The 23,730-nt window shown below is 43.3% G+C and overlaps 1 protein-coding gene across 3 annotated transcripts in view; it reads right to left on the bottom strand.

The window, feature by feature from the left end:
• The window catches only part of LOC129824109 (5'-AMP-activated protein kinase subunit gamma-2-like), an 81,563-nt gene that overhangs the window by 2,220 nt on the left and 55,613 nt on the right, over window positions 1–23,730 (bottom strand). For 2 of the 3 annotated variants that reach the window (XM_055883458.1, XM_055883456.1), the window contains 12 exons: window positions 16,408–16,646; window positions 8,467–8,527; window positions 7,849–7,955; window positions 7,115–7,196; window positions 2,262–2,320; window positions 2,096–2,141; window positions 1,958–2,012; window positions 1,682–1,808; window positions 1,327–1,492; window positions 1,160–1,197; window positions 877–1,023; window positions 710–803 (listed from right to left, as the gene is read on the bottom strand). In XM_055883458.1, coding sequence (XP_055739433.1) covers window positions 710–803; window positions 877–1,023; window positions 1,160–1,197; window positions 1,327–1,492; window positions 1,682–1,808; window positions 1,958–2,012; window positions 2,096–2,141; window positions 2,262–2,320; window positions 7,115–7,196; window positions 7,849–7,955; window positions 8,467–8,527; window positions 16,408–16,646 — 1,221 coding nt within the window. Of the gene's footprint in view, window positions 1–709; window positions 804–876; window positions 1,024–1,159; window positions 1,198–1,326; window positions 1,493–1,681; window positions 1,809–1,957; window positions 2,013–2,095; window positions 2,142–2,261; window positions 2,321–7,114; window positions 7,197–7,848; window positions 7,956–8,466; window positions 8,528–8,789; window positions 9,282–16,407; window positions 16,647–23,730 lie in introns of those variants that run through there. The other variant, XM_055883457.1, reaches the window with a different exon arrangement.

The following is a 23,730-nucleotide window of genomic DNA, read 5'->3' as shown; positions in this document are numbered from 1 at the left end:
CCTCCACATTGACTCTGTACTGGTACTCCCTGTATATAGCCTCCACATTGACTCTGTACTGGTACTCCCTGTATATAGCCTCCACATTGACTCTGTACCGGTACCCCCTGTATATAGCCTCCACATTGACTCTGTACCGTAACACCCTGTATATAGACTCCACATTGACTCTGTACCGTAACACCCTGTATATAGCCTCCACATTGACTCTGTACTGGTACTCCCTGTACATAGCCCCACTATTGTTGTTTACTGCTGCTCTTTAATTATTTGTTTTTCTTATCTCTTACTTTTTTAAAGGTATTTTCTTAAAACAGCATTATTGGTTAAGGGCATGTAAGTAAGCATTTCCCTGTAAGGTCTACACGTGTTGTATTTGGAGCATGTGACAAATACAATTTGACTTGATTCGATTCGATTTTAATCTGAGGGTAGGAGGAAAGGACAGGACATGGCTCAGAGTCAGGACACAGGACACACACACAGCCAAGCCCATACTACACCATAACGAGTTGGCAATACAGGACAGCTCACGAGCACAGGCACGTGCCATCCGCATGTGGATGCCAACCAGCAAGGGTCAGAGTTTGTGTTTGTGTCCTACCTGTGTGAGAGGTACAGGGCGGGGCAGGACAGGGTGGGGAGGGAGGGAGGGAGCTCAGGGTCCAGGTGTAAGACGAGGGTGGTTAGGAATGCTGAGCGTCTATACCTGCTGGGCTGAGCACCAGGGCCTGCAGGATGTCAGACAAGGAGATGATGCCCTCGATGGCCGAGCGATCATCCACCACCACCAACCGATGGACCTGACACACACGCACACAAAGTTAGAGAGAAAGAGAAAAAGAGAGGAAGAGAGGCGTGTGTGTTAGAACTCACCTCTGCTTTGACAATCCTGTCCACGATGGTCTCCAGTGTGTCCTGTTTGTGGCACTGCATGACCCCCTCAAAGTACTGCCAGCGATGCCTCAGAGCCTGGGTCACGGTGATGTCCAGGTTATTATACGTCTTCTCTGCTGCCAGGTTCTATACACATGATACATAGACACACTCATATGGATGTATTTTTGAAGGAAAATATTCACAATATATTGTTGAGGGGGAAGTCACGTGATTACCAAGCTGTATTAAGATCATCAATATTTAGTAAACCACCACTTACTATGACATCAAATTTGGAGTAAATATCCACCACTTTCCCTGTGAGGATATTGAAACATAACCATTAGGCTTCACCGCGAGAGTTAAACTGAATCTAAATCAATCAAATTACCCTTTAAAGCATCTTTGAACAACAGTTGTCACAAAGTGTTTTACAGTAACGCGTACCAGATACGTCCACCACAGGCAGGGCAGACACCCTCCTCTCTACGAATATCTGCAGGGCCTTGATGATGGGTGTGTCAGGGTGGATGAAAGCTATGTTCTTGTAGGTACCGATGCCCAGCTCCACCAAGGTCTGCTTCATAAAGGCTGGCTTGGGCATCTCGCGCACCTGGAACAACACAACATAGCGAGAGAGACACACTCAGTTTCTATTCACCTTCTTCTCCAACTCCAAGGGCAGTGTTCAAGTAAAAGCAGAATTGTCAGTTTATTGTTTCAAGAAAGACAGTCCCAATGGGACTAGTGTGTATGATCATAAAACCTAACGTCAGGTTGTCAGTAATGGTTTTAGACTTACAAAGAGCTGTAGGAACTTGAGGATCCTCTTGTGTGTGAGGATGTAAAGTGGGTTTCCCGTAACAGGGTCGATGACAGGCAGACGGTGGATCTTGTTTTTGATGAGGGAATACACTGCATCAAATATGCTTCAAAGACAGACATACATAAAACGCACATTAAAAGAAAATGCAGGCGTTTTCTTTGCAGGTATGTATATTCAAACCACATACACGGCAAACAGTCGTACACACATTCACAACTGTATACTAGCCATTGTTATGCAGTAACAACTTACCTTGATTCAGGTGATATGTTCACTAAAGGTTTGAATGTCTCTTGCAAATATACTTCTGTGGAGAGGGAAAACGATGCGAGTTCAATGTTCGATACATGTCATGTAATGTTATAATATAAACCAGAGCTTGTTACATACCTCTCCACGTCTCAAGCTTATGATCTTCCAACTCATATATTTGCACCTATAAAACAACACAACTGTATTGATATCTAAAAAACACACTAGAGAAGTACAGAAATCCATCATAGGTTTCACATGTCGAACAAACATAACGCAAATGGTTTTGTCCACTCAAACTTACCAACGGTGACTTGTAGTATCTGTGTAGTATGATGATGAAGTCTGTGATTGTCAACATTCCTGAAATGAGAAGACATGTACGCCTTTAGAATGACCAACAGTTGTCATGAAGTTGTCATAAAGCATTAGGTTGCTAACGGACTTCATGTCAACAAATCACGCTCGACTGGCTATGACTCATAACAAAACTGACTAACGTCGTATTTAAATCTGGAGATAATTGTTATCTGGGTGGTTCCACCAAATGAGTATACCTTTTGGGCAATATAGCTTCATCTAAATAATAAATATTTCACCAATTCTGTCATAAAGAGCACACGTACAACTTAATTAAAAAACACGTTTTCCCATCTCAACAGGTTAAATAAAAATTACTATAGTAAGTGCCTAAGTGCTAAATTGTCCGGGTTGACCGTAACAGGGTTGACAATTTCATCTTAAATCAGCCATGAGTTCCCTCGTGACAGGGGGAATGGAAACTTGTTATGTGCAACAGGGATGGGCAATTGAATGCAAACTTAACAAAAAAATGTATTAATAAAACATTTGTAGCCTGTCTAGCTATGGGTAACAGGGAGTTGACGTGGTATGCTCGACCCATTCAGTTTCACACCACAAAACACCAGAAAATGGCCAAAAAGAGTAGAACCAGTTCACCGGTTTTTACACTATAGTTTGACTATTAGATGTTCAATGTTTCTTTTGAAAAAAAAACATTTTAAAATAAATAATTTCACCATATTAAAAAAGAGAGTTCAGTTCACGTAACAGGGTTGACATTAAAATTAGGGACAGACATTTCATGTGATTAGATCAATCACTAATCATATGAAATAAATAATAATAATCTTCAGAAATTACATTTTCAAGCAACAAAATAACTAAGGCTTTAGAGTGATGGTGACAAGTTGGAGAAATGTTGTGGTTAAGTGGGTAAAAATCTTCATAGAAGTCACAGAGGGTGCACAGAGGGACATGCTGGCAATTTAGCAAGTTTTATTGAATTTTATTTATGTGGTCTAAATTCATGTGGTCTATAAATCTAATCAAATAAAACTATTTGTCTCGTACACATAATTAGCAGATGTTATCGCAGGTGCAGCGAAATGCTTATGTTTCTAGCTCCAACAATGCAGTATACAGTACCTAACAATACAAAACAATACACACAAATAACCCAAAATGTAAGAAATTAAGAAATATCAGAAAGAGCAATGTCAGAGTCCGGAATATATATATATACATACAGTACCAGTCAAAAGTTTGGACACACCTACTCATTCAAGAGTTTTTCTCTATTTTTACTATTTTCTACATTGTAGAATAATAATGAAGACATCAAAACTATGAAATAACACATATGGAATCATGTAGCACCCAAAAACGTGTTAAACAAATCTAAATATATTTTAGATTCTTTGAAGTAGCCACCCTTTGCCTTGATGACAGCTATGCACACACTTTGCATTCTCTCAACCAGCTTCATGAGGAATGCTTTTCCAATAGTCTTGAAGGAGTTCCCACATATGCTGAGCACTTGTTGGCTGCTTTTCATTCACTCTGCGGTCCAACTCATCCCAAACCATCTCAATTGGGTTGAGGTCGGGTGATTGTGGAGGCCAGGTCATCTGATGCAGCACTCCATCACTCTCCTTCTTGGTCAAATAGCCCTTACACAGCCTGGGGGTGTGTTGGGTCATTGTCAAATCAAATCAAAGTTTATTTGTCACGTGCCGAATACAACAGTGAAAGCACCCCCACACTATCACACATCCTCCTCCATGCTTCACAGTGGGAACCACACATGCGGAGAACATCTGTTCACCCACACCGCGTTTCACAAAGACATGGCGGTTGGAAGCAAAAATGTCAAATTTGCACTCATCAGACCAAAGGACAGATTACCACCGGTCTAATGTCCATTGCTCGTGTTTCTTGGACCAAGCAAGTCTGTTCTTCTTATTGGTGTCCTTTAGTAGTGTTTTTTCCCCAGCAATTCAACCATGAAGGCCTGATTCACACAGTCTCCACTGAACAGTTGATGTTGAGATGTGTCTGATACTTGAACTTTATTTGGGCTGCAATTTCTGAGGCTGGTAGCTCTAATGAACGTATCCTCTGAGATAACTTTGGGTCTTCCTTTCCTGTGGTGGTCCTCATGAGAGCCAGTTTCATCATAGCGCTTAATGGTTTTTGCGACTGCACTTGAAGAAACGTTCAAAGTTCTTGAAATGTTCCGGATTGACTGACCTTCATGTCTTAAAGTAAGGATGGACAGTCGTTTCTATTTGCTTATTTGAGCGTTTCTTGCCATAATATGGATTTGGTCTTTTACCAAATAGGGCTATCTTCTATATACCACCCCTACCTTGTCACAACACAACCGATTGGCTGAAACGCATTAAGGAAAGAAATTCCACAAATTAACTTTTATCAAGGCACATCTGTTAATTGAAATGCATTCCAGGTGACTTCCTCGTGAAGCTGGTTGAGAGCATGCAAAGCTGTCATCAATGCAAAGGGTGGCTACTTTGAAGAATCTCAAATAGAAAATATATTTTGATTTGTTTAACACCTTTTTGCTTACTACATGATTCCATATCAATTATTTCATGGTTTTGATGTCTTCACTATTATTCTACAATGTAGAAAATAGTACAAATAAAGAAAAACCCTTGAATGAGTAGGTGTGTCCAAACTTTTGACTGGTGCTGTGTGTGTATATATATACACTGCTTAAAAAAATAAAGGGAACACTAAAATAACACATCCTAGATCTGAATGAATGAAATATTCTTATTAAATACTTTTTTCTTTACATAGTTGAATGTGCTGACAACAAAATCACACAAAAATTATCAATGGAAATTGGATTTGGAGTCACACTCAAAATTAAAGTGGAAAACCACACTACAGGCTGATCCAACTTTGATGTAATGTCCTTAAAACAAGTCAAAATGAGGCTCAGTAGTGTGTGTGGCCGCCACGTGCCTGTATGACCTCCCTACAACGCCTGGGCATGCTCCTGATGAGGTGGCGGATGGTCTCCTGAGGGATCTCCTCCCAGACCTGGACTAAAGCATCCGCCAACTCCTGGACAGTCTGTGGTGCAACGTGGCGTTGGGTGGATGGAGCGAGACATGATGTCCCAGATGTGCTCAATTGGATTCAGGTCTGGGGAACGGGCGGGCCAGTCCATAGCATCAATGCCTTCCTCTTGCAGGAACTGCTGACACACTCCAACCACATGACGTCTAGCATTGTCTTGCATTAGGAGGAACCCAGGGCCAACCGCACCAGCATATGGTCTCACAAGGGGTCTGAGGATCTCATCTCGGTACCTAATGGCAGTCAGGCTACCTCTGGCGAGCACATGGAGGGCTGTGCGGACCCCCAAAGAAATGCCATCCCACACCATGACTGACCCACCGCCAAACCGGTCATGCTGGAGGATGTTGCAGGCAGCAGAACGTTCTCCACGGCGTCTCCAGACTCTGTCACGTCTGTCACATGTGCTCAGTATGAACCTGCTTTCATCTGTGAAGAGCACAGGGCGCCAGTGGCGAATTTGCCAATCTTGGTGTTCTCTGGCAAATGTCAAGCGTCCTGCACGGTGTTGGGCTGTAAGCACAACCCCCACCTGTGGACGTCGGGCCCTCATACCACCCTCATGGAGTCTGTTTCTGACCATTTGAGCAGACACATGCACATTTGTGGCCTGCTGGAGGTAATTTTGCAGGGCTCTGGCAGTGCTCCTCCTTGCACAACGGCGGAGGTAGTGGTCCTGCTGCTGGGTTGTTGCCCTCCTACGGCCTCCTCCACGTCTCCTGATGTACTGGCCTGTCTCGTGGTAGCGCATCCATGCTCTGGACACTACGCTGACAGACACAGCAAACCTTCTTGCCACAGCTCGCATTGATGTGCCATCCTGGATGAACTGCACTACCTGAGCCACTTGTGTGGGTTGTAGACTCCGTCTCATGCTACCACTAGAGTGAGAGCACCGCCAGCATTCAAAAGTGACCAAAACATCAGCCAGGAAGCATAGGAACTGAGAAGTGGTCTGTGGTCACCACCTGCAGAACCACTCCTTTATTGGGGGTGTCTTGCTAATTGCCTATAATTTCCTATAATACATTTTTTTGAGCAGTGTATATATATATATAAAATTAGGAACTCAGTCGGGGTCTCAACTTGAGAGTTAGAATAGTAGAATACACAAGGTGCAATTTCAAAACATGGATTTTCATCAGTTTTCCTCTTGTTATGTCACTCACTGACAGTCATTCAATTAGCCCATGTCAGTTAACATGTTTTAGATTGGTAAATTAGTCCAGTGAGTCTAGCCAGCTATCTAAACTTGTAGTAATCATGGACAAATTACCGACAGGGCCTGCAGGGACCCCATTGATTTTGTTAGTCACTCTCACTCAGATAAGTCATGGCAATATGTGTAGAATTGTAGGAAATTAGCTGTAAAACTGCAACAACAAAAAAGGTTTTAATTCCGGTGCTGAGTTAATGTGAGTTAATGTGTAGTGGCTAACTGTATAGCTATCAGGCTATGTGTTTATAGATCGACTGAGGTGAATGAAGCTACAGCAACCAATGTGATAATGGCTAGGGTTTTGATTGTTTTTGCTGTTCTTTGAATTAGCATTTTAAGAATTTTTTAATTGTATAGAAATGCATTAAACGAGCTTCAACTTTCTTCCGGGACCTGACTAAATCTCAGACCCTGGCTACGACCCTGATATGCATTAATTGGTGAATATAGGTGTTTGCATCAGTGAATGCATTAAGCATGAATGCATTTCATGTGAACGTGTGTCATACACAAAAGGCGTTTCTTACCCACAAAACACTGCCTCTCTGAGTCCCACAGTGGAGCAGCACGCACCCCATTGGCCACTAAGGCAAAGAAAGCCTTCTTCACCTGTGAGAAAAGACCACAATCATACACAAAAACACATGGATGGCAAGGTTCTGAAGGTGGTATTGTACATATTGTACAAATGTGGAAGTGTTCAATTGAAATCCAAATCAAACACTAAAGCATTCTGGTTTTAAGGGGTTTCATACTCAGATAAGGGAACTAAAACCTTGAGTTTAATAGATTCAGTGGCTGATTACTGTTTAACCATTTTATGAGGCAAATCATTAGCACTAGCAATAGCACTGCTCTCCTCATGGAACATTAACCAAACGGCTCTCAGTGCCTTTCAAACCAAGGAGACACTTCAATAGCCATAAGAATGTCCCTCAGTGGACAAACCTAGTAAGATAAACAAAAGCTATACTGTAGCTCAATGTTAGGTTATAGTCAGGCCTACTCAAACGTATTTATACATAGTCTGAATTCTCAACCCTGTGTGTCTGTCTGGGCCTGGCCAGAAAGTGTCTCAGATTGCTGATCTAAGATCAGTTGCCCCGTGTCCATGTAGTCTTATCCATTATGATCTAAAACACAAAAATAATCCTCAATCAGCAATTCTACTTTGAAGCGCTTTTTGAATATGGTCCCTTATCCATGATAGCTCCATCGTGATGTCAAAGTGTAGTCATGTGTAGGAGCTGGGCTTACTTACTTGCAGTCCAGTGTCAAACACAACCAGCTTGGAGCTGGTGGGAACGATGTCATAGCAGCTATGGGACTTCATAAAGCGCATGTAAATATCACTGTCTGGTTCAGCAGCTGTAAAGACAGACACACAAATATTCACACTAAATGTGTATATCGGATCATCTCAATATTCATACTGAATCAATGATGCCACCTCTTGGGCTGGGGGAATCCCTTATTCCAACAGGGCACGCTGACAGGACTGCAAAAGGCTTTGCGCTATCAACAGGCAAAAACTGGGTTATGATCAAAACACATCCTGCATAATAAGACTTAAATGTGAAGGATTGTGATTTTGCAATCAGGATGACACTTGTTGTATTGGTGAAATAAGCAAAACCGGAGTAATTTATCTTATGAAGCATCATATTCTGCGAATAGCAACCGGTGTCACCAATGTAATGGAATTAATATTCACATTACAATTCACACCAGCACTTTACAAATCAGCATCCTGCGTTCCATATTGAGCCCTGGTCTTCAACTATAAGCGAAACAATTGCAAAAACGTCAAATAAATGGCTATGTAACACCATCAAGTAAAATGAAAATGTAGACTAGTCTACTAAGTAAATGCACTTACCAACACCATCATCGTCTAGTTCAAGTTTCTCCAGCATGCCTTCGAATAAACCGTAGAAATTCTGTAAGAATATGAGACAGTCAAGAACGCGCTCCAAACCTACCACAATATGACATCAGTCGCACGCTTTCAGGCGCACAACTACTCGCCGTTTGGAAAAGTTAAGATTAAAATAACAATATACATTCAATAACTGCTGGCACTTTACACCATGACAGAATCATCTATCTTTTTGAGAGACTGACAGTAGGCTAAATGTCCTTGCGCAAAGCCAAAATTAAGAAAAGCAAGCCCCGTCTGTCTGACAATGACAAAATACGTACTGCGTGCAACTCATTAAATTGCTCTTGTCCAAGTTTTTACTGTAGACTGTGGGCAATTCATATCTGGAGCTCTGTGCCTGCCAGTAACTGTAATGGCACATTATTAGTAGACTACACACCCCTTAACTCTGTATTTGTGGAACATTCCTAAATCTATTTTGCTGCAATCAATGCAGCCAATGCCTACAGTAGGATCATACTACTGAATAAAACATAGGAGTGTACAACTCTTCCGGATAAAAACCGAAGCAAAAATATTTTTAGATTAAAAAAAACAGACTGACATAGGCTACGCGTGACAGTGTATCTGCTCGGAAGCATATGTTTTTCTGCGTATTCTCTGGATTGTGAACGACAGGGGAATTCGTTCAAGTTTCATTTATTATTATGATCACGCACTAGAATCAACAACCAAGGCTTTTCACCATATTAGGAAATCCCTTATGTTGCCAAGCAGCCAGAAGCCAAGGATTCCCTGTCCTTCTCTATGTCCATAACTTATTTTGCAGGACATTAAAATGCAACAATTTGCACAATAGAGAATTATTTACGTATATGGATAGTGCATAAAAAAATCCATAAGGCTAGGGATGAATGGGATGAAGTAGGCTGGCTGCTGCACAATTAGCCCAGAGACAGAGGCTGTGCTGCAGCAAAAATAATCCTATAACAAAATAAGTCTGTGTACAGCACTAACATGCAAATGTCAATGAGGTAAGTTGCCTTCCTCCCTATCCTACAAAACACTTCATCATGGCATGTACCATGAGCCAAGCCATATGCATATTTGTAGCATATGATGATTCAAAATCCTTTGAAAAAATGTTTTTCTTCATCTCCCCTAGCCCCTTGATTAGACCCTAATCCAGTGCAGTAGAAGAAACAGCCCTGAAAGATCACCTCTGGGATGTCCAACCAACCCCCCAGAGTCACCCTATACCTCATCGTGAGACAGCAATTTTCAGCCTAACCAGCCTAACCCCGCATCAGCACGGGCATGAATCCCATCGCAATCTGCTGCTGCTGTACTGCCACAGGGAACAGGGAAGGGAACGTGCTGTAGGTAAACACGGGGATGTAAATTAGAGATGGAGGGCTGTTTCATTAACGCGCTTTCAGATTGGAAGTGGCTTAGAAGTCATTCCTTTGATTATGGTAAGAGGAGAGCCTGGTGTGTGTTGAGACAGAGAGAGAGGTTAGGAGAGAGGAGAATAGAGACAGCGTGACAAATTATCAATATTAGAGATAGAGAGAGATACTTATGGCTCATATAATCATGAGGGTTAGGGTGTAAGAAGCAACAACAAAACCAAAGATGGTGATGAAATATTGACTTACACTGTCAGGGTAGTGTGTGCTATAGCTCAACCAGACAGACACAGACAGTTACTTGAAGTATTAGTTTTAAAAATATATATCACATCCTCAATCAATTAAATACAGTGCCTCCTGAAAGTATTCATACCCCCCAACATTTTGTTGTGTTACAGCCTGAATTCAAAATGTATTAAAAAAACATTCACCCATCTACACACAATGCCCCATAATGACAAAGTGAAAATAGTTTTTTTGAAATTTTAGCAAATGTATTGAAAATGACATACAGAAATATCTCATTTGCATAAGTATTCACACCACTGAGTCAATACACGTTAGAATCACCTTTGGCAGCGATTACAGCTGTGAGTCTTTCTGGGTACCGGTAAGTCTTTATGAGCTTTACACATGTGAATTGTACAATATTTGCACATTATTCTTTTTTAAATTGTTCATGCTCTGTCAAGTTGGTTGTTGATGATTGCTAGACAGCAATTTTCAAATCTTGCCATAGATTTTCAAGATGATTTAAGTCAAAACTGTAACTAGGCCAATCAGGAACATTCAATGTCGTCTTGGAAAGCAACTCCAGTGTATATTTGGCCTTGTGTTTAATGTTAATGTCCTACTGAAGGTGAATTTGTTTCCCATTGTCAGTTGGAAAGCAGACTGAACCTGGTTTTTCTCTAGGATTTTGCCTGTGCTTAGCTCTATTCAGTTTCTTTTTATCTTAAAAAAACTCCCTAGTCCTTGCCGATGACAAGCATACCCATATCATGATGCAGCCACCACCATGTTTGGAAATATGAAGTGTGGTACTCAGTGATGTGATTTGCCCCAAACATAATGTTTTGTATAGAGGACATTACGTTTATTTCTTTGACACATTTTTTTTGCAGTTTTACTTCAGTGCCTTATTGCAAACAGGATGCATGGTTTGTAATATTTGAATTCTGCACAGGCCTTATTTTCACTTTGTCATTTGGGTTAGGATTGTGGAGTAAGTACAATGTTGTTGATCCATCCTCAGTTATTCTCCTATCACAGCCAAACTAATTGTTTTAAAGTCAACATTGGCCTCATGGTGAAATCCCTGAGCGGTTTCCTTCCTCTCTGGCAACGGAGTTAGGAAGGACACCTGTATCTTTGTAATGACTGGGATTATTGATACACCATCCAACATCAGCTACCACAGCAAGGGAAATCACTGCAACACTTAACAAAGAGCTGCAGTCAGTTTTAGAATGGATGGCAAGAAATAACTTAGTGAATGACTTGTCCCAAATATTTAGGAGTAAACCCTAAACCTCAACTAAATCTTGTAATGAATAATGTGGAAATTGAGCAAGTTGAGGAGACTAAACTGCCAGGATTGAAAACTGTCATGGTCAAAGCAGACAAGTTGCTAAAATGGGGATAGGTCTGTCTATAATAAAGGGCTGCTCTTCCTTCTTAACACTTTCAACAAGGCAGGTCCTACAGGCCCTAGTTCTGTCGCCACAAAAAGGGAAATTACAATTAGCCCAGAACATAGCAGCCCGGCTGGCACTTAAATGTACACGGAGAGCTAACATTAATAATATTCATGTCAATCTCTCCTGGCTCAAAGTAGACGAGAGCTTGACTTCATCACTACTTTTTTTTGTAGGAAGTATTGACATGTTGAATCCCCCTGTTTAAGCTACTAGCACACAGCTCGGACACCCATGCATACCCCACAAGACATGCCACAAGAGGTCTCTTCACAGTCCCCAAGTCCAGAACAGACTATGGGAGGCGCAGAGTACTACATAGTGCCATGACTACATGGACCTCTATTCCACAAAGTAACTCATGTAGGCAGTAAAAAACAGATAAAAATACACCTTAAGTCGGGTGTACACTACATGATTTTGGCCGGCATTTTCGCTGTCCCAGACACGTTTGTGAGATCGGAGACAAAATCCCCTTAACGTTGCCAACTCGGGGCATGCGGGCGTCACCGACGCTCGTTTAATGTGAGCGGGTCAAAGGCGCATTTCGTCTTTGAGCAGTCCCAGACGTCCTGATATTTTCAAACAGGTTTGATTTTAATTGGCACAAAATCTGAAACGCTCTTGTAGTGTGAGATATGCAACGACATGTTTTGAGAACGGTAATCAGCAATAGCCAATGACAGCTCACCAGAGAAGAAGGCAGTGAGATGACGTTGCTTCGCTTCACCCAGAATGTGTAGACTCTCGAGCAGGAGTGATGACTACTACTAGTATGTGTTTGTACTTGCCTTCAAACAAAGCCAAAGTGACAAATCGTTACAACTCTGAAGTTCACAAGGAATGCTATTCAATTCAAAATGTTTGGCTAGATATTTCAACGCTGTATGGCAAGCGTGAATATCTGACTAAATGTTTAAGAGGCTGCTTTGAGCAACAGCTTGTAGCTACGTAAATCGAATCACATCATAGATTTTGCCAGACAGCATAGTATCGAGAATCCTCACGACCAAGTGAACAATCTTGTAGTGTGTGATCGCCGTCTGTGCCAGATCGTTTAGTGTGCGCACCATGACGTAGGCAACACACAAAAAACTACAGGAATCACGCTCTCCGCAGCCAATATGAGTAAGACCTTTAGACGGGTCAACATTCACAAGGCCACAGGACCAGACGGATTACCAGGATGTGTACAGCAAGCATGCGCTGACCAACTAGCAAGTGTCTTCACTGACATTTTCAACCTCTCCCTGTCCGAGTTTATAATACCAATATGTTTTAAGCAGACCACCATAGTGCCTCTGCCCAAGAACACTAAGGTAACCTGCCTAAATGACTACCGACCCGTAGCTCTCACGTCTGTAGCTATGAAGTGTTATGAATGGTTGGTCATGGCTCACATCAACACCATCATCCCAGAAACCCTAGACCCACTCCAATTTGCATAACGCCCCCACAGATGATGCAGTCTCTATTGCACTCCACACTGCCCTTTCCCACCTGGACAAAAGGAACACCTATGTGAGAATGCTATTCATTGACTACAGCTCAGCGTTCAACACCATAGTGCCCTCAAAGCTCATCAATAAGCTAAGGACCCTGGGACTAAACACCTCCCTCTGCAACTGGATCCTGGACTTCCTGACGGGCCGCCCCCAGGTGGTAAGGGTAGGTAACAACACATCCGCCACGCTGATCCTCAACGAAGGGGCCCCTCAGGGGTGCGTGCTCAGTTCCCTCCTGTACTCCCATGACTGCATGGCCAAGCACGACTCCAACACCATCATTAAATTTGCTGATGACACAACAGTGATAGGCCTGATCACCGACAACAACGAGACAGCCTATAGGGAGGAGGTCAGAGACCTGGCCATGTAGTGCCAGGACAACAACCTCTCCCTCAACGTGATCAAGAGAAAGGAGATGATTGTGGACTACAGGAAAAGGAGGACCGAGCACGCCCCCATTCTCATCGACGGGGCTGCAGTGGAGCAGGTTGAGAGCTTCAAGTTCCTTGATGTCCACATCACCAACAACTAACATGGTCCAAGCACACCATGACAGTTGTGAAGCGGGAACGAAAAAGCCTATTCCCCCTCAGGAAACTAAAAAGATTTGGCATGGGTCCTGAGATCCTCAAAATGTTCGACAGCTGCACGATCGAGAGCATCCTGACTGGTTGCATCACTGCCTGGTATGGCAACTGCTCAACCTCTGACCGCAAGGCGCTACAGAGGGTAGTGCGTACGGCCCAGTACATCACTGGGCCAAGCTTCCTGCCATCCAGGACCTCTATACCAGGTGGTGTCAGAGGAAGGCCCTAACAATTGTCAAAGACTCCAGCCACCCTAGTCATAGACTGTTCTCTCTGCTACCACACAGCAAGTGGTACCGGACTGACATGTCTAGGTCCAAGAGGCTCCTAAACAGCTTCTACCCCCAAGCCATAAAACTCCTGAACATCTAGTCAAATGGCTACCCAGACTATTCGCATTGCTCCACACCACTGCCACTCTCTGTTGTCATCTATGCATAGTCACTTGAATTAACTCTACCTTCTACCTACATGTACATACTACCTCAACTAACCGGTGCCCCCGCACATTGACTCTGTACCGGCACCTCCCTGTATATATTGTTATTTAATTTTTTACTGCTGCTCTTTAATTACTTGTTACTTTTATCTCTTATTCTTATCCGTATTTTTTGAAACTGCACTGTTGGTTAGGGGTTCGTAAGTAAGCATTTCACTGTTGTATTCGGCGCGTGTGATTAATACAATTTGATTTGATTTGAGGAAAGACGGTCGTTTAAAGTAAGAGGCTCAGCAATGTTAGGATTTTGAAAGTCGTGTAGTGTCCACCCGGCTTAGTGGAACAGCGGGGACAATGAAGAGACACACACAGGCATAGACACACGCATACACACACATGATAACATACGCACTATACACACATGTACACATGGATTTTGTGATGTAGATATGTGGTAGTAGAGTAGTGACCTGAGGGCACACACTTAATGTGTTGTGAAATCTTTTGTGAATGTATTATAATGTTTTTAAAATTTTGCTGGACCCCAGGAAGAGTAGATGCTGCCTTGGCAACAGCTAATGGGGATCCATAATGAATACAAATACAGTCACTGTCTACCTCTACTGTACCTACATAGTGGAAATCATCCTGCATTGTGCCTGTTCCCAAAAACGCCAAGAGACAGGGCCTAAACAACGTCAGGCCTGTTGCACTCACTTCTCAGTTGATGAAGGTGTTTGACAGAGTGGTCCTTGCGCAACTTAAGCAGCAGGTGCAGGGGTTTCTTGACTCCCTGCAGTTTGCCAACCAGGCCAAGATAGGTGTGGAAGATGCACTGCATGGTGCATAAAGCATATGATCACTTGGAGAGAGCAGTCCGCATTATGCTATTAGAGTTTTCCAGTGCATTCAACAAATATCCAGGCCGATCTCCTAGCACGCAAACCACAGGTTATGCAGTTACATCCTTCCACCATCACCTGGTTCATGGACTACCTCACTGACAGGCCGCAACGGGTCAGACAACAGAACCACTCGGTCTCAGAAACCATCATCACTAACACAGGTGCCACAAAAGTGAAGGTTCTGTCACCATTCCTCTTCACCCTTTACACAGTAGACAGCCGGCATGCCCATGCCCCCGTTTCACCTACAAAAGTTTTCAGATGATTCAGGAATTTTAGGCAGCATCACATAGGATGATGACTCCCTACACAGGGAGGAAATATCCTCATTTGTGGCATGGTGCATCTAAAACCACCTGGAGCTTAATGCGTCTAAAACCAAAAAGCTGGTGATATTCAGGAGGAAGGAGTGCATCTCCTGTGATCATCACAGTGGAAAGGGTGGACTCGTAGAACTACCTGGGGGTGGGGATTGACGATAAGCTGCAGTGGAAAGAGAACACCTCCATGGTTTTTCAAAAAGCTCAGTAAAGGCTATTCTTTTTAAGGAAGCTCAGATCCTTTAATGTCTGCTCAAAAATGCTCCAAATGTTTTGTTAATTGCATTGTGTCTAGTGTCCTGTTTTACAGCGTAATCTGCTCGGGGGGGGTAACATCATTAGAGACAGGCTAAACAAAATCATCAAGAAGACTGGATCTACCATTAGCACCCACCAGGACAATCCTGGATAAGAGGATCCTCTAAAAGCTCAGCAGTATAGAGGCCAACACTACCCACCTCTACAGTATCTGCCTGGAGCATTGCAGTTTGATGGCAGACCGTTTTTTTTTACCCAGGTCCAAAACAAAACTTTTCAGAAATCCTTTTACCATATGCTATGAGGCTTTTTAACACGAACACTTCGTTTTTATATTCATTGATGATGTGCTGCTCTTAGTGTCTGTGTTTTCTTGTTGTGTTTTTATGGTGTATTTATTGGTAATATATGTATTGGCTGGTGCAATAAAAATGTTCCTCTGGGGGATTAATAAAGTACTATCTTACCTCTTATCTTAAAGACATTAGTCTTGTTAAACTATGTTGAATTTATTTTCAAAACAACATTTTCCTAGGTCCCTCAAATAAAAAAAAATGAAGCTGGTGTTGTATTTAATAACAATAATCCAAAAGGGGGGGGGCATAAAACAATGTGAAAAAGGGGGCCCTGGGGAAAAAGGTTGGGAACCCCTGGTCTAGGAGACTCACAGAAAATCACCTCAGCTTCTCCCTTACACCACTTTTCCTCGGCAAACCTGCAATATTGCTTTACTGCACAATCAATTATCACTGCCACTAACAAACAGCCTAAACCAGCAGTTGGTGTAGTAGGTAGTAAGAGGTATCACTCACTGGCTGTGAGGTAGCTTGGGGCAGTGGGAAGGCGTACGGTATCGGAGAGGACGAGGGCATGGGGGGCTTGGCAGAGGCGGGCAGGCTGAGGCACTGTCCGGTGTCTGGTGGGGGTGACGAGAGGGAGCGGCCCAGACGTCCAGGGGCACTCTGGTGGACCTCCTGGGGGAACAGCATGGACTGGCTTGGGGCCTGGGTGGGGGTGCTGGGTGGGGTGGGGGAAGACGAGAGGCCGGAGACTGTGGAGGAAAAACAAGGACCAGAGAAAGGATTAGCAGTTAGCAGTAGTCTACACAGGCCTGTCATTTATACATGGAGTTTCCCTAGACATCTCCTGTAATGCTGTTGCTATGTTCACAATCGATCTCAACTCAATTGTGGCCTTTCTGATTGGGCTATACTGTACCCTTTCAACAGAGTATGTGCTTGTCACATGATACTGTAATAGTGGAGTGGCTCCCCAAGATATTTTGCTTTTCAGAACAATATTGATTGGAATATCATTAAGTATCCTCATTTATCATCAGCAAAGCTGATGGGTCAATAATACTTGATTCATCCAGATGAATCATCTGAGTTGAGCTTGCTGATGGGATTTTCCATTCACATCATGTGTGGTTAAGTGCTGCCAGGGCCTGGAAACCTGCCAGGAAAATAATGAAAATATCCAGCCCACCCTGTCCCTAAAGAACAGCAATCAATTGATTTCAGTGGATCACTGCAGTGCAAGCAAAGCTTGTGAGTCCTATGACAACTACAGTAGACTTATTTGAATGTACTGCAGGTTGTCAGGAACGGGTTGGACCAACACAGTATCAGAGAACATCTTCGAATACCTAAAAAATGTTTCCAAAGCTGGTTCAAATTTCAAACAAATCAATCAAATCAATGTGAAGAACATCTATATTCTGGCAATTAACAATAGAGTGGAATATAGTTATCAGTCCTTCCTTCCTCTATTTTTTGATAGCTTCATGTACTAATACCACTGTGCCATTACCCAGCCTTGATGATGTGTATCATATCATAAATCAGTGAAGAGATACATGTAACTGCCAAAATAAAGGAAACACCAACATAAAGCATCTTAATAGGGCGTTGGGCCACCATGAGCCCCAGAACAGCTTCAATGCACATTATAGATTCTACAAGTGTCTGGAACTCTATTGGAGGGATGTGACCCCATTCTTCCACTAGAAATTCTATCATCTGGTGTTTTGTTGATGGTGATGGAAAACGCTGTCTTAGGCATGCTCCAGAATCTCCCAGAAGTTTTCAATTGAGTTGAGATATGGTGACTGACTGACACGCACACACACACACACCCTTTAAACCCCCTATTCTCCTTTGAGACCCCTCTTTCATAGTCACTGACATCTCTTCTTCTATGGTAGCCAAAATAATGGGCAACTGGACATTTTTATACTTGACCCTAAGCATGATGGGATCAATATACTTTGTATCCCTCATTTACTCAAGTGTTCCCTTATTTTGGCAGTTATCTGTATCTAGTGTACAGTATACCATACAGTACTAACAGTGATATTTCATTCAGCCTGGCTATAGTATTATTGGACAGCTGTCTGAGAGGCTAGCAGGCTCCTGTTCTGGCAGTGTCTGTCAGGTCGAGGCTGCCGCTTGATCACATGACAGCCCTCACATGCCCCTCAGCAGTCACGACCCTGCACGGGGAACGGGTTGACATATGACACCCACACACATGGCCCTAGCCCCACCCTGCTGACATATTTCTGAGGCCATACTTCCAGTGACGTGGGTCATGCGTACCAAGTGGTTCACATTTCCTCCTCTAGACCATGGGACTCTGCTCATCTCCAGTAACTTATCAACAACTTCACTTTGACATTCAAGTAACAGCGGAGGTGATTAGGGATTACTTGAACCCAAATGTAAATTGTTGAAGCAAACTAAATGTTTGATCTGAAAAACAACCACTTCCCAGGTTGCATTACACAGCAGAAACATAAATAAACTGTTTTTTTGCTATATGACAGATTCATCTATCAAATAACTTTGCTTGCATTATTTCTGATTACCCTTTTTCTTTTTTTTTTACCAACCCCTCCACTGGTTGGAGGATCTGGTGGAAAACATTGCAATTCAATATACACTTGATTTCGGAAGTTTACATACACCTTAGCCAAATACATTTAAAAACTCAGTTTTTCACAATTCCTGACATTTAATCAGAGTAAAAATTATCTGTTTTAGGTCAGTTAGGATTAACACTTTATTTTAAGAATGTGAAATGTCAGAATAATAGGAGAGAGAATGATTTATTTCAGCTTTTATTTCTTTCATCACATTCCCAGTGGGTCAGAAGCTTACATACACTCAATTAGTATTTGGTAGCATTGCCTTTAAATAGTTTAACTTGGGTCAAACATTTCGGGTAGCCTTCCACAAGCTGCCCACAATAAGTTGGGTGGATTTTGGCCCATTCCTCCTGACAGAGCTGGTGTAACTGAGTCAGGTTTGTAGGCCTCCTTGCTCGCATACGCTTTTTCAGTTATGCCCACAAATTTTCTATAGGTTTGAGGTCAGGACTTTGTGATGGCCACTCCAATACCTTGACTTTGTTGTCCTTAAGCCATTTTGCCACAACTTTGGAAGTATGCATGGGGTCATTGTCCATTTGGAAGACCCACTTGCGACCAAGCTTTAACTTCCTGACTGATGTCTTGAGATGTTGCTTCAATATATCCACATAATTTTCCTTCCTCATGAAGCCATCCATTTTGTGAAGTGCACCAGTCCCAACTGCAGCAAAGCACCCCCACAACATGATGCTGCCAACCCCGTGCTTCACGGTTGGGATGGTGTTCTTCGGCTTGCAAGCATCCCTCTTTTTCTTCCAAACATAACGATTGCCATTATGGCTAAACAGTAGAGGTCGACAGATTAATCGGAATGGCCGATTAATTAGGGCCAATTTCAAGTTTTCATAACAATCGGAAATCGGTATTTTTGGACGCCGATTTTGCAGATCTTTATTTAACTAGGCAAGTCAGTTAAGAACACATTCCTATTTTCAATGACAGCCTAGAAACGTGGGTTAACTGCCTTGTTCAGGGGCAGAACGACAGATTTTTACCTTGTCAGCTCAGGGATTCAAACTTGCAACCTTACAGTTAACTAGTCCAACGCTCTAACCACCTGCCTCACGAGGAGCCTGCCTGTTACGCGAATGCAGTAAGAAGCCAAGGTAAGTTACTAGCTAGCATTAAACTTATCTTATAAAAAACAATCAATCAATCAATCAATCATAATCACTAGTTATAACTACACATGGTTGATGATATTACTAGTTTATCTAGCGTGTCCTGCATTGCATATAATCGATGCGGTGCGCATTCGCGAAAAAGGACTGTCGTTGCTCCAATGTGTACCTAACCATAAACGTCAATGCCTTTCTTAATATCAATACACAGTAGTATATATTTTTTAAACCTGCATATTTAGCTAAAAGAAATCCAGGTTAGCAGGCAATATTAACCAGGTGAAATTGTGTCACTTCTCTTGCATTCATTGCATGCAGAGTCAGGGTATATGCAACAGTTTGGGCCGCCTGGCTCGTTGCGAACTAATTTGCCAAAATTTACGTAATTATGACATAACATTGAAGGTTGTGCAATGTAACAGGAATATTTAGACTTATGGATGCCACCCGTTAGATAAAATACGGAACGGTTCCGTATTTCACTGAAAGAATAAACGTTTTGTTTTCGAGATGATAGTTTCCGCATTCGACCATATTAATGACCTAAGGCTCGTATTTCTGTGTGTTATTATGTTATAATTAAGCCTATGATTTGATAGAGCAATCTGACTTTTTTATTTATTTTTTTATTTTTTATTTCACCTTTATTTAACCAGGTAGGCTAGTTGAGAACAAGTTCTCATTTGCAACTGCGACCTGGCCAAGATAAAGCATAGCAGTGTGAACAGACAACAACACAGAGTTACACATGGAGTAAACAATAAACAAGTCAATAACATGGTAGGAAAAAGAGAATCTATATACAATGTGTGCAAAAGGCATGAGGTAGGCAATAAATCGAATAATTACAATTTAGCAGATTAACACTGGAGTGATAAATCATCAGATGATCATGTGCAAGAAGAGATACTGGTGTGCAAAAGAGCAGAAAAGTAAATAAATAAAAGCAGTATGGGGGTGAGGTAGGTAAATTGGGTGGGTAGTTTACAGATGGACTATGTACAGCTGCAGCGATCGGTTAGCTGCTCGGATAGCAGATTTTAAAGTTGTTGAGGGAGGTAAAAGTCTCCAACTTCAGAGATTTTTGCAATTCGTTCCAGTCGCAGGCAGCAGAGAACTGGAAGGAAAGGCGTCCAAATGAGGTTTTGGCTTTAGGGATGATCAGTGAGATACACCTGTTGGAGCGCGTGCTACGGGTGGGTGTAGCCATCGTGACCAGTGAACTGAGATAAGGCGGCACTTTACCTACCATAGCCTTGTAGATGACCTGGAGCCAGTGGGTCTGACGACGAACATGTAGCGAGGGCCAGCCGACTAGGGCATACAGGTCGCAGTGGTGGGTCGTATAAGGTGCTTTAGTAACAAAACGGATGGCACTGTGATAAACTGCATCCAGTTTGCTGAGTAGAGTATTGGAAGCTATTTTGTAGATGACATCGCCGAAGTCGAGGATCGGTAGGATAGTCAGTTTTACTAGGGTAAGTTTGGCCGCGTGAGTGAAGGAGGCTTTGTTCCGGAATAGAAAGCCGACTCTAGATTTGATTTTGGATTGGAGATGTTTGATATGAGTCTGGAAGGAGAGTTTGCAGTCTAGCCAGACACCTAGGTACTTATAGATGTCCACATATTCTAGGTCGGAACCGTCCAGGGTGGTGATGCTAGTTGGGCGTGCGGGTGCAGGCAGCGAACGGTTAAAAAGCATGCATTTGGTTTTACTAGCATTTAAGAGCAGTTGGAGGCCACGGAAGGAGTGTTGTATGGCATTGAAGCTCGTTTGGAGGTTAGATAGCACAGTGTCCAGGGAAGGGCCGGAAGTATACAGAATGGTGTCGTCTCCGTAGAGGTGGATCAGGGAATCGCCCGCAGCAAGAGCAACATCATTGATGTATACAGAGAAAAGAGTCGGCCCGAGAATTGAACCCTGTGGTACCCCCATAGAGACTGCCAGAGGACCGGACAACATGCCCTCCGATTTGACACACTGAACTCTGTCTGCAAAGTAGTTGGTGAACCAGGCAAGGCAGTCATTAGAAAAACCGAGGCTATTGAGTCTGCCGATAAGAATATGGTGATTGACAGAGTCGAAAGCCTTGGCCAGGTCGATGAAGACGGCTGCACAGTAATGTCTTTTATCGATGGCGGTTATGATATCGTTTAGTACCTTGAGCGTGGCTGAGGTGCACCCGTGACAGGCTCGGAAACCGGATTGCACAGCGGAGAAGGTACGGTGGGATTCGAGATGGTCAGTGATCTGTTTGTTGACTTGGCTTTCGAAGACCTTAGCTAGGCAGGGCAGGATGGATATAGGTCTGTAACAGTTTGGGTCCAGGGTGTCTCCCCCTTTGAAGAGGGGGATGACAGCAGCAGCTTTCCAATCCTTGGGGATCTCAGATGATACGAAGGAGAGGTTGAACAGGCTGGTAATAGGGGGTGCGACAATGGCGGCGGACAGTTTCAGAAATAGGGGGTCCAGATTGTCAAGCCCAGCTGATTTGTATGGGTCCAGGTTTTCCAGCTCTTTCAGAACATCTGCTATCTGGATATGGGTAAAGGAGAAGCTGGGGAGGCTTGGGCGAGTAGCAGCGGGGGGGGCGGGGCTGTTGGCCAAGGTTGGAGTCGCCAGGAGCCCAGCCATTGAGAAATGTTTGTTGAAGTTTTCGATTATCACGGACTTATCAGTGGTGACCGTGTTATCTAGCCTCAGTGCAGTGGGCAGCTGGGAGGAGGTGCTCTTGTTTCCCATGGACTTTACAGTATCCCAGAACTTTTTGGAGTTAGAGCTACAGGATGCAAATTTCTGCTTGAAAAAGCTGGCCTTTGCTTTCCTGACTGACTGCGTGTATTGGTTCCTGACTTCCCTGAACAGTTGCATATCACGGGGGCTCTTCGATGCTATTGCAGTTCGCCACAGGATGTTTTTGTGCTGGTCGAGGGCAGTCAGGTCTGGAGTGAACCAAGGGCTATATCTGTTCTTGGTTCTGCATTTTTTGAACGGAGCATGCTTGTCTAATATGGTGAGGAAGTAACTTTTAAAGAATGACCAGGCATCCTCAACTGACGGGATGAGGTCAATATCCTTCCAGGGTACCCGGGCCAGGTCGATTAGAAAGGCCTGCTCGCAGAAGTGTTTCAGGGAGCGTTTGACAGTGATGAGGGGTGGTCGTTTGACCGTGGACCCGTGGCGGATACAGGCAATGAGGCAGTGATCGCTGAGATCTTGATTGAAAACAGCAGAGGTGTATTTGGAGGGCAAGTTGGTCAGGATAATGTCTATTAGGGTGCCCATGTTTACGGATTTAGGGTTGTACCTGGTGGGTTCCTTGATGATTTGTGTGAGATTGAGGGCATCAAGCTTAGATTGTAGGACTGCCGGGGTGTTAAGCATATCCCAGTTTAGGTCACCTAACAGAACAAACTCTGAAGCTAGATGGGGAGCGATCAATTCACAGATGGTGTCCAGGGCACAGCTGGGAGCTGAGGGGGGTCGGTAGCAGGCGGCAACAGTGAGAGACTTATTTCTGGAGAGATTAATTTTTAAAATTAGAAGTTCGAACTGTTTGGGCATAGACTTGGAAAGTATGACAGAACTTTGCAGGCTATCTCTGCAGTAGATTGCAACTCCTCCCCCTTTGGCAGTTCTATCTTGACGGAAAGTGTTATAGTTGGGTATGGAAATCTCGGAGTTTTTGGTGGCCTTCCTAAATCAGGATTCAGACACGGCAAGGACATCAGGGTTGGCAGAGTGTGCTAAAGCGGTGAGTAAGGCAAACTTAGGGAGGAGGCTTCTGATGTTGACATGCATGAGGCCAAGGCTTTTTCGATCACAGAAGTCAACAAATGAGGGTGACTGGGGACATGCAGGGCCTGGGTTTACCTCCACATCACCCGAGGAACAGAGGAGTAGTAGGATGAGGGTGCGGCTAAAGGCTATCAAAACTGGTCGCCTAGAGCGTTGGGGACAAGGAATAAAAGGAGCAGATTTATGGGCGTGGTAGAATAGATTCTGGGCATAATGTGCAGACCAGGGTATGGTGGGGCACGGGTACAGCGGAGGCAAGCCCAGGCACTGGGTGATGATAAGA

This window comes from Salvelinus fontinalis, chromosome 26 (genome assembly GCF_029448725.1).
Source record: "Salvelinus fontinalis isolate EN_2023a chromosome 26, ASM2944872v1, whole genome shotgun sequence".
Classification (NCBI taxonomy): domain Eukaryota; kingdom Metazoa; phylum Chordata; class Actinopteri; order Salmoniformes; family Salmonidae; genus Salvelinus; species Salvelinus fontinalis.
Note: the sequence above shows the minus strand (reverse complement) of the source record. Positions and strands in the feature narration are given on the sequence as shown.